General features: G+C 44.5%; 1 protein-coding gene across 1 annotated transcript; it reads right to left on the minus strand.

Annotated features, from left to right (window-relative positions):
- Positions 1 to 2,297: 2,297 nt before the first annotated feature.
- Positions 2,298 to 13,222, minus strand: ARL2 (ARF like GTPase 2). Its single transcript, XM_081340893.1, has 5 exons — positions 13,099 to 13,222; positions 12,416 to 12,526; positions 12,150 to 12,312; positions 10,564 to 10,644; positions 2,298 to 2,781 (listed from the first exon to the last, which is right to left on the minus strand). The coding sequence occupies exons 1-5, from the start codon at positions 13,161 to 13,163 to the stop codon at positions 2,647 to 2,649; spliced, it is 555 nt and encodes a 184-aa protein (XP_081197019.1). The 5' UTR covers positions 13,164 to 13,222; the 3' UTR covers positions 2,298 to 2,646.
- Positions 13,223 to 13,394: the final 172 nt, after the last annotated feature.

Here is a 13,394-nt window from a genome sequence, read left to right on the forward strand (position 1 = left end):
TATTCTATTCTGCATTTCTATTCCATTCCATTCCATTCTAATTATTCTATTCCATTCCATTCCATATTCTATTCTATGCTATTCTGTTCTGTTCTGTTGTTCTGTTCCGTTCTAATTATTCTGTTCTACCTGGTAAGTTGGACTTTCCACCTGCATCTAGAGCTGCATTTCTCAAACTTTAACCTGGGGGGGGGAGACTTCAACTCCCAGAATTGAAGGGGCAGGATACAAATCTTGAAAATAATTAAATACAGATAATCCTTGATTTATGACCGCAGTGGAACCCAAAATTTCTGTTGCTAAGCAAGGCAGGTTCAGTGAGCTTTGACCATTTTACGACCTTTCTTGCCACAGTTGTTAAGTGAGTCACTGCAGTTGTTAAAATTAGTAACACGGTGGTTAAGCAAATCTGGCTTCCCCACTGACTTTGCTTGTCAGAAAGTGGCAAAAGGGGAGCACCTAACCCACGGGGCACTGCAACCGTTATAAATATGAGTCAGTTGCCAGGCGTCTGAATTTTGATCGCATGACCTCAGGGATGCTGCAGTGGTCGTAGGAAAACGGTCATAAGACATTTTTTTCCAGTGGAATGGTCACTAAGTGAATTGTTGTAAGTCAAGGACTATATGCCAGACATGTCAAACACAAGGCCCGGGGCCCGGATCCGGCCCGCGAAGTGGTTTCATGCGGCCCGCAAAGCCATCCTGGAAACAGTGAGGGAACGGTCCCCACTGCCTTGGCCCTGACCCAGAGACCCTCAGATCTGACCCACTCCTGCCCAGGCCCCCATAGGCACCCTTGATGCATAGGCCATACGCACTCTAGCCACGCCCACCCAGTAGGCCACGCCCACCCTGGCCATACCCACCCGGCCCCTTGAGGTCAACCACAATGCTGATGCGGCCCTCAATGAAATTGAGTTTGACACCCCTGATCTATGCCAAACCCACTGTGGAAGATGTGGGTCACCCCATGCTTGCTTAGGGCATTCTGGGAGTTGAAGTCCACCCATCTTCAAGTGGCCAAAGTTGAGAAACACCAATGCAGAGTTTGCCAAGTTGGGAAAAGCTGGTCTATTCCAACCTCCACCCAGATCTCTTTTTTTAAGGGGTGGGGGAATTTTTTTTGAAATTGAAAATATGTTTTCGTGCTCCTGGGATTTAATAAGCGGATTTTTTCCCCTCTCCAAAGTAGGACTATGATTATTTCAATGTTCTTAAGAACGTGGGGATGGGGACAGTTATGCAACACGGAAAAGATTGTTTTTACAACAATAATAAAGCAAAATTACAAAATCCACTTGCTGGGCTGCATTAACAGAGGGATATAGAATCAAGATCACGTGAAGTACTAATACCAGTTTACAAGGCCTTGGTAAGGCCACACTTGGAATACTGCATCCAGTTTTGGTTACAATGTAAAAAAGATGTTGACACTCTGGAAAGAGTGCAGAGAAGAACAACAAAGATTAGGGGACTGGAGGCTAAAACATATAGGGAACGGCTGCTGCAATTGGGTATGTCTAGTTTAATGAAGAGAAGGACGAGGGGGGACTTGATAGCAGTGTTCCAGTATCTCAGGGGCTGCCCCAAAGAAGAGGCAGTCAAGCTATTCTCCAAAGAGCCCGAAGGCAGGACAAGAAGCAACGGATGGAAACTCATCAAGGAGAGAAGCAACCTAGAACTAAGGAGAAACTTCCTGATAGTGAGAACAATTAACCAGCGGAACAACCTGCCTCCAGAAGTGGTGAATGCTCCAACACTGGAAGTTTTTAAGAAAAGACTGGACAGCCATTTGTCCAAAATGGTATAGGGTTTCCTGCCTGAGCAGGGGGTTGGGCTAGATGACCTTCAAGGTCCCTTCCAACATCATCATCATCATCATATTATTATTATACTGAAATAAAAAATAAACAAACTGGGCAGCTGGCTGATGCGAATGAAATTCTAAGCGCAGAAACTGTTCCCAGCAATTTTTCTGGTTAAAAAAAAATACATGCTGGATTTGAATCTGGTTTAAAGTTTCATCCTCTATCCTACACATGGTTGGAATTCCTGCTTCTTCCAAGGATGTTTAACAGACCAACTGGCCAGCTTTGCACCAGGGACCTAACCACGAAAGAACTAACCAATTTAAGAAACAACCGAGGTTTGAGGAGCATGAATCATTCCCAAACCACTTGTGGGAACATGGCCCAACCTGATTTAAGCATGTGCAAATCTTGAATCCAGGACAGCGGACAGACCCCCCCCCCTCTTCTTCACCCAGACACACACAAGTTGATTCCAAAATCCAGCTCTCTTTAAAACAGCCATAGCTTTATTGGTCTGCTCTTAACACAATACCGCACAGAGAACTAGAGGTAGCAAAATACCACTGTTTCTCCCCCCCCCCAGCTGTCCCCTGCCACAGGACCGATGCCACGGGCCACACCGAATGCGGGTGTAAAAACACTCAATTTTGCACTGGCCATTGTTTCAACTGGACCCAGATCCAGGGTGAAAGAGGGGCCAAAATGCAGCCTCTAAATCAGAGTTTTTCAACCTCGGCTGCTGGAAGATGGGTGGACACCAACACCCAGAATTCTGGGAGCTGAAGTCCACCCATCTTCCAGCGGCCGAGGTTGAAAAACGCTGCTAGATTCTCTCAGTCTGCAGTGAATATCCGGCTTGAGATGTCATCCAACAGCCAATCAATGCCCACCAGCAGATTTTCCCCGGTGTAAGCACTGCACCCTCGAATGCACCAATGGTGGGTCTGGATACTGTCGAGGTCCAGGGCCTGGGGAGGAAACAAAGAGGGAAAAAATCAGAAAATTCCCCTTTTCCGCAAAGGTGGCAAAGATCTGAGGAGGCCAGGGACCCCTCCCAAGCCTCGGAAAGGGTCCTAGGGACTTCAAAGAGGCGAAAAAAGAGCAAGATGGTAGAGAAATGAGCCATGCAAGGCTTAAAATGCAGGAGTGCATGTGCCATCTTGAGCTTTTTGACCTGTTTGCCCCTCTGGCTAAGTGGATTGTTGCCTGGACTTTGGAAAGAAGTGGGGGGGCTCTCCTTTGGAGGGGGCAAAATGGGGAATTTAGTGAAAAAAAACTAAGCCGCCCAGAATTAACTTGAAGCAAGATAGGTGGCCTATAAATTTTATAAACGAATAGAGCGCTGAGTTGTGGTTTCTTATACTGGATCAGGATGGGACAATGCGGTATTTTAAAATAAAACGAGCCACTGATGATTTGGTTTATAACCCATTTTAGGAAGAGACTTTGTGCTGTTTGTCAGTTCTGACAGGCAGTCCCTCAAAGTTACAACAGCCATGAAAAAGTGACTTATGACCAGGGCTTTTTTCTCATAGAACGCTCAGAACGGAGTTCCGGCACCTTTTTTGGATGGAACATTGTAGGGTAGGCAAGGCGGGTTGTATGACATGTGGGAGTTCCGGCACCTTTTTCTTTTACAAAAAAAGCACTGCTTATGACCATTAGTCACACTTACGACCATTGCATGGTCATGTGATCAAAATTCAGACGCTTTGGCACCTGGCTCATATTTATGACGGTCACAGTGTGTGTGTGTGTGTGTGTGTGTGTGTTCCCCTTTTGCGACAAGCAAAGTCAACAGGGAATCCAGATTCGCTTCACCGCCGTGTTACTGTTAACAACCGCAGCGATTCACTTAACAACTGTGGCAAGAAAGGTCATAAAGTGGAACCCAAACTCACTTTACATATGTTTGACTGAGCAACATAAATTTGGGGCTCGACTGTGGCCGTTGAGGGTGAAGTGTGCTTTTGCAATCTGTCAGGAGCAGGATTTGAACCGGAGGAACATTTTAATAGAAAGGAAAGCCGAGGGTTTGTTTCTTCTAGAATGTTCCGCTGGGGTTGAAGAGAAGGGAGGGAGGTTGCAGACAGAATTGGGCAGTGGGAAACAGATTGGCACCAGTGGTGGGATTCAGACATTTGAATCACCGGTTCTCTGCATGGATGCCGCTTCTGGAAGTCCGTTTTGGGCCTGGGCAACAAAAAAATGAGCTACCGGTTCTCCCGAACTGGTGTGAACCGACTGAATCCCACCATTGATTGGCACCCACATCCTGGGCACAATTCGATATGCACAAGAATCTCACGAGCCACCCAGAAGCCTTTCGCTAGATTTCTTTTTTTTTTTTTTTTATTTTTTTTTTTATTAAATTTATTATTTAAAAACATTGGACACAGTACCAGCGAGCTGACAAACCTTTTTGTCTACAATGTTTAAATATATATATATACATGTATATATGTACATCAAAAATACACTTAAATACACTTAGATTACAAATCGGTGAAATACCACAATATTTAAAACAGTGAGCTAGTCTGTAAAACCTAATAGAGACCTTTCTTTTTATCCATCCAAAGATACAATTTGTTCCAAATTCTATAATAGTCTGATTGATCTTTATTCTTTAATTCCAAAGTTAATTTGTCCATTTCAGCGCAATCCCAAATTTTCCTAATAACCTCTTTTTGTCCTGGGATCTCATTCTTTTTCCATTTTTGCGCAAATGATATTCTAGCTGCTGTGATAATATGGATCGTTAAGTATAGCACATCTTTAGGATATTTCTCTTTCGTGATTCCCAACAAGAAAAGTTCTGGACTAAACTCCAGATCTTGTTTCAATATTTCTTTCAGCCAAATCCAAATCATTCTCCAAAATTTTTGTGTTTTACTGCAAGACCACCACGTGTGGAAGTATGTGCCTATCTCTTCAGAACACTTCCAACATTTGGGAGATGCTGTTGTGTACATTTTTGCTAAGCGGGCTGGGGGAAGATGCCATCGGTAAAACATTTTAAATAAATTTTCTTTATACGATGAGGCCAGTGTTATCCTTTTATTCCTATCCCAAATTGTTTGCCAAGTATCTAGGTCGATGTTATGTCCTAAATTGTTAGCCCAGGTCAACATGGGGTCTTTCACTTGCTCTTCAAACAGCTTATATCCCAAAAGTAATTTATAAAAATTCCTTATTTGTTTAGAGTCCGGTCCCAATAATATTTTGTCCAATGCTGTTTCAGAGGTATATATCCCCCATTCATTTTTATCCTTCCTAAATCTCGATTGGATTTGTAAGTAGGCCCACCAATCGAGTTTTATACCTTGTAATTCTAGTTCATTCCTAAGTTTCAATTCCCCCTCCTCATTCAGAATATCCTTGTATGAGATTATGTTACCCAAATCAAACAGATTTGGGTAAACTATCGCTTCAAGGGTGGATAGCCAGACCGGTATTTTGGTGTAATTGTGAGATCTAATTTTTTTCCAAGTATTAAGTAACGCTTGCCTGATCCGGTGTCTTTGAAAATGCGAGAAAAGACCTTGTTTCTCCGTCCATAGGAAAGCATGCCAGCCATATTGCAAATCGTGACCCTCTAAAGTTAATAGTCTTCTATTTCTCAAGATTACCCATTCTCTAATCCAGCTCAGGGCCGCGGCGTGGTAATATAATTCCCAGTCTGGCAATCCAAAACCCCCATTTTCCTTCGTGTCTTGTAAATATTTCAATTTAATTCTTGGTTTTTTCCCCTGCCAAATAAAATTTAGTGATAATTTATCCAAATTTCGAAAAAATTTAGAGTCGAGTTGAATTGGGATATTCTGAAACAGAAACAGGATTTTAGGCAGAATATTCATCTTAATGACAGCGATTCTTCCCAATAATGAGAGTTTTAGGTTTCCCCATCTTTCCAGATCACCTTTTATTTGGTTCACTACATTATCATAATTATCCTTTTTGAGTGAAGTGCATCTAGCCGTAATGTTAATCCCTAGATATTTTATTTTCTTGACTATTTCTATATCCGTGATTTCGGCCAGATTACCTTTTTGTTTATTGGTCATATTTTTAACAATCATCTTGGTCTTATTTCTATTTATTCGCAGTCCGGCAACCTCACCATATTTAGATAATTCTTCCAATAGCTTTGGTCCCGTCTGACATGGATCCTCCATAATAAAAACCAGATCGTCCGCGAAAGCTTGCAATTTAAAGGTTTCCTTTTTAATGGTTAATCCTTTTATCTTTGGGTCGTTTCTTATAGTTCTCGTTAATACTTCAAGAGTCAATATAAACAGCAACGGTGATAAGGGGCAGCCTTGCCGTGTTCCCTTTTGAATTTGAAACTTGCTAGATGCTTCCCCATTAATAATTATTTTTGCTTCCTGATTGTCATAAATTGCCCTAATTATATTTATAAATTTTTCTCCCATATTCATAAAGCTAAGCTGTTGGCACAAAAAAGACCATTTAACATTGTCAAATGCCTTTTGGGCGTCTAAGAAAAGTAATGCCATCTGTTGTTCGCTATGTAATTCATAGTACTCCAATGTATCTAATATTATTCTAATGTTGTGCTTAGTGTGTCTCTTAGCGAGAAAACCATTTTGATCTGCGTGTATGAAATCATTCAGAAATCGTTTCAATCGTTCCGCTATAATTGATGTAAATATCTTGTAGTCCGAGTTAAGAAGTGATATGGGTCTGTAATTTTGGATTAATGTATGGTCTGTGTTATCTTTCGGAATAAGGGTTATGTTTGCCTCTAGCCAAGATTTAGGCGTCCTTGCGCCTTCTAATACTGCGTTAAATACCTCCACTAGGGGTTGAGCTAGGATATTTTGTAATTCTTTATAAATTTCTGATGGAAGACCGTCGGGTCCCGATGCTTTATTATTCTTTTGTGTATTAATAGCTTTTATCACCTCAGATAGTCGAATTTCCTCGTTTAACATATTTCTGGTATCTTCTGTGACCTTAGGTAGTTTGGCTCTTTGAAAATATTCCTCCATTTTCTCCACACTTGCCTGACTATCTTCTTTGTATAAACGTTCATAAAATTCCTGGGCTATAATTTTTTTTTTTTCCTCCTGGTGGAATATTCTCCCTTCCTCATCTCGTAGTTCGTGAATCCAGTTTTTCCCCTTTTGTTTTCCCAATTTGTATGCGAGCCACCGGCCCGGTTTATTTGCATTTTCAAAAAAATTTTGTTTCGTGTTTCTCAATTGTTGTGCTAATTTCTCTTTGTCTAGAATGTTAAGTTTGTGTTTAATCAGATCCATAGATTGCTTGATATTCTCTTTTTGTGGATCTTGTTGGAGTGTAACTTCTAAGCTCTTATATTCCTCTTCTAATCTTTCCCGTTGTTGTCTTTTCCCCTTATTTTTATATACCATATATGCCCTCGCTACCCCTCTCATCATTGCCTTAGCTGTATCCCAATTGTTTTGTACTGAGGTGTCTATAGCTTTATTTTCCTTAAAGAAAAAACTTAGTTCTCTCTCCATCTTAGATTTGAATTCGTCTTCTTTTAAAATTGCTCTTTGAAGCGTCCATCTGGGTATTTTTTTGGAACCTTTCCAGATAAGTTTAATAGGATTGTGATCTGCCCAAGTACCTGTCGCTATATGTACCTCGTCTATTTCTGAACTAATTTCTTTCGTCATCCATACCATGTCTATTCTAGACCATGAGTTATGTCGGTTGGAGTAATATGTATATTGTCTAGCCTTACGATTTCTTTCCCTCCAGACATCTTGGATATTTAGTTCCTCAGCCAAGTTAAGAAAAGATCTCGGTAGAGTTCTTCTCTTCTTTTTCCTAAGCGTCTTTCCCATATAATCCAAATTTATATCTAGGATAGCATTAAAATCTCCTATTAAACAAATCTCCTCATAATCAATGCTACATATCTTATTGTGAAGTGTTTTGAAAAATTGTTCTTGGTTATGGTTTGGGGCATATATCTCTACCATCATGACCTTCCTGTGATTTATTATAACCTCGACTATCAGTATTCTACCCTCTTTATCGTTATAAATTTGTTTTGCAGTCAATTTTGGGTTTACATATAGTGCCACTCCTCTCTTTTTCTTGTGTCGGTCTAAGGAAACGAATAGGTTCCCTATTCTTGGTTGTACTAACAAATATTTTTGTTGTTCCTTTATATGGACTTCTTGTATTGCCACGATATCCAATTGTTGGTGAATAAGCCTATTAAAAAATTTCCGCCTTTTCACTGGCGAATTCAATCCATTAATATTCACAGACATAATACTACACTCACCTCCCTTCATCTTACTTATTTCTGGTTTTTGTGGATCTCGTGATTCGGGGCTCTCTCTCTTCCTTGTCTCTAGTTCCGTGTTTCTCTGTTAACTCACCGGATTTGTTCCTTCTATCCTCTGTAGCTAAGATCTTCCCATCCATTGCCACACGTATTGTATCTCTTTCTCTTACCTCCCTTCCATCTTGATCTTCTAAATCTACTTCCTCTTGGCTATGGAAGTGGCGTTTGTAAAAATCTTCTGCCTTCTCTATCGTGTCCAGTCTATGCCTTCTATCCTGCCACGTAACTAGAATACCCTCTGGAGTTAGCCATCTAAAGTTTACATTTTCTCTTATTAGTTTGGATGTTAAGAATTGATAGCCGCGTCTCAGATCCCTCATCCTTTTAGGTATCTGTTTAAGGATGGTGATTGGTTGGCCCCGAAATTCTAATGGTTCCTCTCTAGATCTATGCAGAAGCTCATCCCGAATTGATTTTTTAACTAACCTTACATGTACTTCTTTTGGGAGGTTGTGCCTTCTCGCATAATTAGTTTGGACCCTGTATGTTTCATCAATTTCCGCTAGCATTTCCTCCTTCCCTACACCGAGTGCCTTTGCCATCAGTTCTGCCATCATGACCAACAGATCTTCCCCTCTTTTTTCTTGAACGTTCTGGAAGCGTAGATAATGAGCAGCCTTTTCTGCTTCCAGAAAAATGACTGTTGTTTCTAATTCCTTATTAGCCTGAAGGAGTGTTTCATTTAAATCATCTACTCTCTTTTCCTCTTTTTCCATTCTAGCTTCCATATCTTGAAGTCTTTGTTCATTTTTGACTAATTGCTGTTGAATCCCTTCAAATTTATCATCTATCGCTTGGATTTTCCCCTTTAATTCACCAGTGTCGTTTCTTATTTGGCCTATTTCTCTCTTCATCTCCTCGTGGTTTTTGGCCATTGCCTCGTGTAGGTTTTGCAAAAGGGCATGTAAATCTTTAAAGGAATTCGAGTTAGATCTTTCCCTTTGCAGCATATCCTCTATAGATTTCTGATTGGAGGGACTTGAGGCCATCCCCTGTCCCTGTGCTGCCGCCTTTTTGCCAGCGCTAGGCTTAGTTGCTCCCGAGATACTTGTCATGTTTCCCCAATTATAACAGCGTTTTATCAATGTGTAATACCCTGAGTCTTATATAAACCTTTTAACTCTATGACAAAAGATATATAAAACAGTTACCACCAGATACTTATTACCAACTAAGCAATTTATATAATAGAATTCTATAGTATGAATATATTCAAAGTCACGTTCTTCTTCTTTTTTTTCCCCCCCCCCCCCGTTTCCGGCGCAGAAATTGGCACCTTTTCCGTCTTCCTCTGCTGTCAAAGACCAGTAGGTGTCCCACTAAACAAACCTCCAGTTACTAAATTGCTATATCAAATGGCCGCCCGTGACAAGTAGAGTAGAATTTCAAAAGTTTCAAAAGTTCACAAATTCAAAATTTACCAGGATAGACCAGACTAGACCAAGCTGATCGCTTTCCACGCCCGACAATCCAGAGTTCAGTCTCTAAGGCTCCAAAGCTCAGACTTTGACCTGTTGTAGCTTTTCTCCAGCTAGAATACAGTCATATAGTCTTCGGCTTTCTTTCCCTTGCTGTTTTTGCCAAACGCCTCCCTCAAGACTTCTATCGCCGCTTATTCCCTCTCCGTGAGGCTCCCACTTCGAACCAGTACCTCTTTCACAAGCGCTTCCTATTTAATATTCGGATACACTCTCCGTCAGCTCCGCTCTACCGTTGTCCCGCTGCTTACGTGCTAGCTCCGTCCCTCTGTCAGATCTTCATGTCGGCCATTACTGGCCTCCTTCTCCCCGGTTCGCTCGCATCAGACTTTCTCCGGATCTTCAACACGAACTGCCGCTCATGAAGGTTCTCCGGGCTGCCTGCAACTTCGGATGTCCCTACAGGACCTCCTGAAGCTCCGAAAAGCCCCCGCGAACACTGGGTGAGAGGTTGTGCGTGGAGAGAGCTCCGTTCACACAGCCGCCCGCTCTGACAGTTGGCTCCGCCCCCCCGCCTTTCGCTAGATTTCAAAGGACAGTTTAGAAGCAAATGTTTTTTTTCATCCCGCTTAAGAATTGCTAGTAGGGACAAAAATTGCAGAATTTCTCTGTTCCGCTCAGTGTCCAGTTTTAAAACTCAGCTAAGTTTTAGCTACTGCCTTTTTCAATTCAGAACCTTAAGACAGAGTTTCTCAACCTTGGGCACTTTGAGATGGCGGACTTCAACTCCCAGAATTCCCCAGCCAGCTGGCTGGGGAATTCTGGGAGTTGAAGTCCACCATCTCAAAGTACCCAAGGTTGAGAAATACTGCCTAAGGGATGCTTGCCAGGCGCCCAATGATCGTGGTTGCCCTTGCAACAGGAAGGGGGACAAATTTAATAAATACTCAATCAAACAAACAAACCGCCATGGTTCTTACCTCCTGGATGGCGCTGGGAGTTAATGCACCTGGCAGGTCCTGCTTATTGGCAAAGATGAGAAGTGTGGCACCAGCCAAACGCTGCACAAAGGGAGAGAAAAACCAACAAACACACCACATTTTCTCACTCAACCTAACGGCTTCTGAAGCTAACAATAGGGGTCAGCCCACCAAATGCCAATTTTGGGAATTGGAATCCCAAGAAAAGGGATCCAGGGTGGGACAGCCTGGTCAATTCTTCTCCCGGACCGAGGAGAGCGGACAAAGCATTGTTGGGGAAACGCGGTCACTTTAAGATGGGTGGACTTCAACTCCCAGAATTCCCCAGCCGGCATAGAAGGTAGAGCACTTCCCAGCCTTGCTGGGTTGGGCCACAATAGAGCAATAGCCCAATCCCAAATTGGTTTCCTCGATGGGGTGTCAGCAGATGCTCAGCCATGCTAGAGTTGGTTAAGACTGGATGGGAGACCACAAGGAAATCATGGGGGTAGAGACTACATTGCCAAGAAGATTACTTTTTATATATATATTTGTTTGTATCTCGCCTTTATTCTTTTTTGCAAATAAACCAAGATGGCAAACATTTCCAACATTTCTTCCTCCTATTTTCCCCCACAACAACAACCCAGTGAGGTGGCTTCGGCTGAGAGAGAGTAACTGGCCCGAAGTCCCCCAGGGGGCTTTCATGATTAAGGTGGGACTAGAATTCACCATCTCCTGGTGATTGGCCCAAAGTCCCCCTGTCGGCTTTAACGATTAAGGCGGGACAAAACTGGTTATAAATACAAATTACACATTTATATATATGAAGTGACTAGGAGCCGAGGAATTCTGGGAGTTGAAGCCCACTGCTTCCGATGTTTGGGGAATCAGCCACAGGAGTCCCAGAATCCTCTCTCCCTACCAAGGAATTCTGGGAGTTGAAGCCCACTGCTTCCGATGTTTGGGGAATCAGCCACAGGATTGCCAGAATCCTCTCTCCCTACCAAGGAATTCTGGGAGTTGAAGTCCACTGCTTCCGATGTTTGGGGAATGAGCCACAGAATTCCCAGAATCCTCTCTCCCTACCAAGGAATTCTGGGAGTTGAAGCCCACTGCTTCAGATGTTTGGGGAATCAGCCACAGGATTCCCAGAATCCTCTCTCCCTACCAAGGAATTCTGGGAGTGGAAGCCCACTGCTTCCGATGTTTGGGGAATCAGCCACAGGAGTCCCAGAATCCTCTCTCCCTACCAAGGAATTCTGGGAGTTGAAGCCCACTGCTTCCGATGTTTGGGGAATCAGCCACAGGAGTCCCAGAATCCTCTCTCCCTACTAAGGAATTCTGGGAGTTGAAGCCCACTGCTTCCGATGTTTGGGGAATCAGCCACAGGATTCCCAGAATCCTCTCTCCCTACCAAGGAATTCTGGGAGTTGAAGCCCACTGCTTCCGATGTTTGGGGAATCAGCCACAGGATTCCCAGAATCCTCTCTCCCTACCAAGGAATTCTGGGAGTGGATGTCTCCAAGATGCTGGAAAGCTTGCGACGGCCCCCCTCCCGTTCCAGAGGAGGCCGCCCCCTCCCTCTGCCCAGCGAGGCAGCCCACCTCTTCCACCAAGAGGCTCTCCAGCTCCTTCTTGCAGTCCTCCATCCGCTGATGGTCCGCGCTGTCCACCACCCAGATGAGCCCGTCGGTGCTCTCAAAATAGTTGCGCCAATAGGAGCGCAGGGACTTCTGGCCCCCCACGTCCCAGATGTTCAGCTTGAACCTGCGGAGGGGGAGAAAGAGAGAGGCAAGGCAGAGATGGGACAGCCAGGCCAACAGGCTGGGGAGGGGGCAGCCAGGAGGAGGACGGGGCGAGGGACCCTCACCCGCGATGCTCCAGGGTCTTGATGTTGAAGCCCAGCGTGGGCGAGATGGTGTCAATCTCGTCTCCATTGAACTTTTTCAAGATGGTGGTCTTGCCGGCATTGTCCAGGCCCCTCGGGGCGGCCGGAGTCAAGGGCCGTAAGCCACGGTGCGAAGAGCAGGACAGCGTTAGAGGAAGGGGCCAAGCTCCCGGCAAAGGAGAACCGCAGAGGAAGGGAACGCATTTGAATCCCTCTGCCTCGTGGACTTCAACTCCCAGAATTCCTGAGCCAGCCATGCTGGCTCAGGAATTCTGGGAGTTGAAGTCCACCAGGTCATCGAAGAGCCAAGGTTGCCTCCCCCTACGCCTAGCCACTCCCGGCAGTCCCCCCCCCAAAAGCATTTCTGTGCCCCTAAACGTAAAGGGCCAGCCTGCCTGGGAAAGCACAGAGCAGGCAGGGAGTGAGCCCCAAGCACTCTGCCCATGCTCAAGGGCACTCTTGCCCAGGCAAAAGCTGGGGGATGGAAACACTAGCTAGCTGTTGGGCGGGGGGGGGGGGAAGGGAGCGCAGCCCAAAGCAAGCACCTCTTTCCTGGGGTGCAAAGTCAAGGATCCCCCCACTCCCGCCTTTCCCAACTCAACCCACCCACCGCCTATTCCCGGTTTCCCGCCCCCCACTCCTCTTTTTTCCTGGCGGAAGGATACAGCATCAGCAGCCGCAGCTCCCGCTCCTTCTGTCGCATTTTCTTCAAGATGCTCAGCAGCCCCATCGCCCGCGCGGAAGCTTCGCTCGAGCTCCGCCCACTGCCGGGAGGCCGCGCGCGTCGCCCCGCCACGCCAGAACTCCGCCTCCGCCAATCAGGAAGGTCGGGGGCGGGTCCCAGCTGTAGAGGAACATAGAGCGGGGGAGAAACGTCTCTCTCTCTCTCTCTCTCTCTCTATCTATCTATCTATCTAATCTATTCATCCATTATCTATCTATCTATCTATCTATCTAATCT

This window comes from Vipera berus, assembly GCF_964194415.1.
Source record: "Vipera berus genome assembly, chromosome: 16".
NCBI classification, from domain to species: Eukaryota; Metazoa; Chordata; class Lepidosauria; order Squamata; family Viperidae; genus Vipera; species Vipera berus.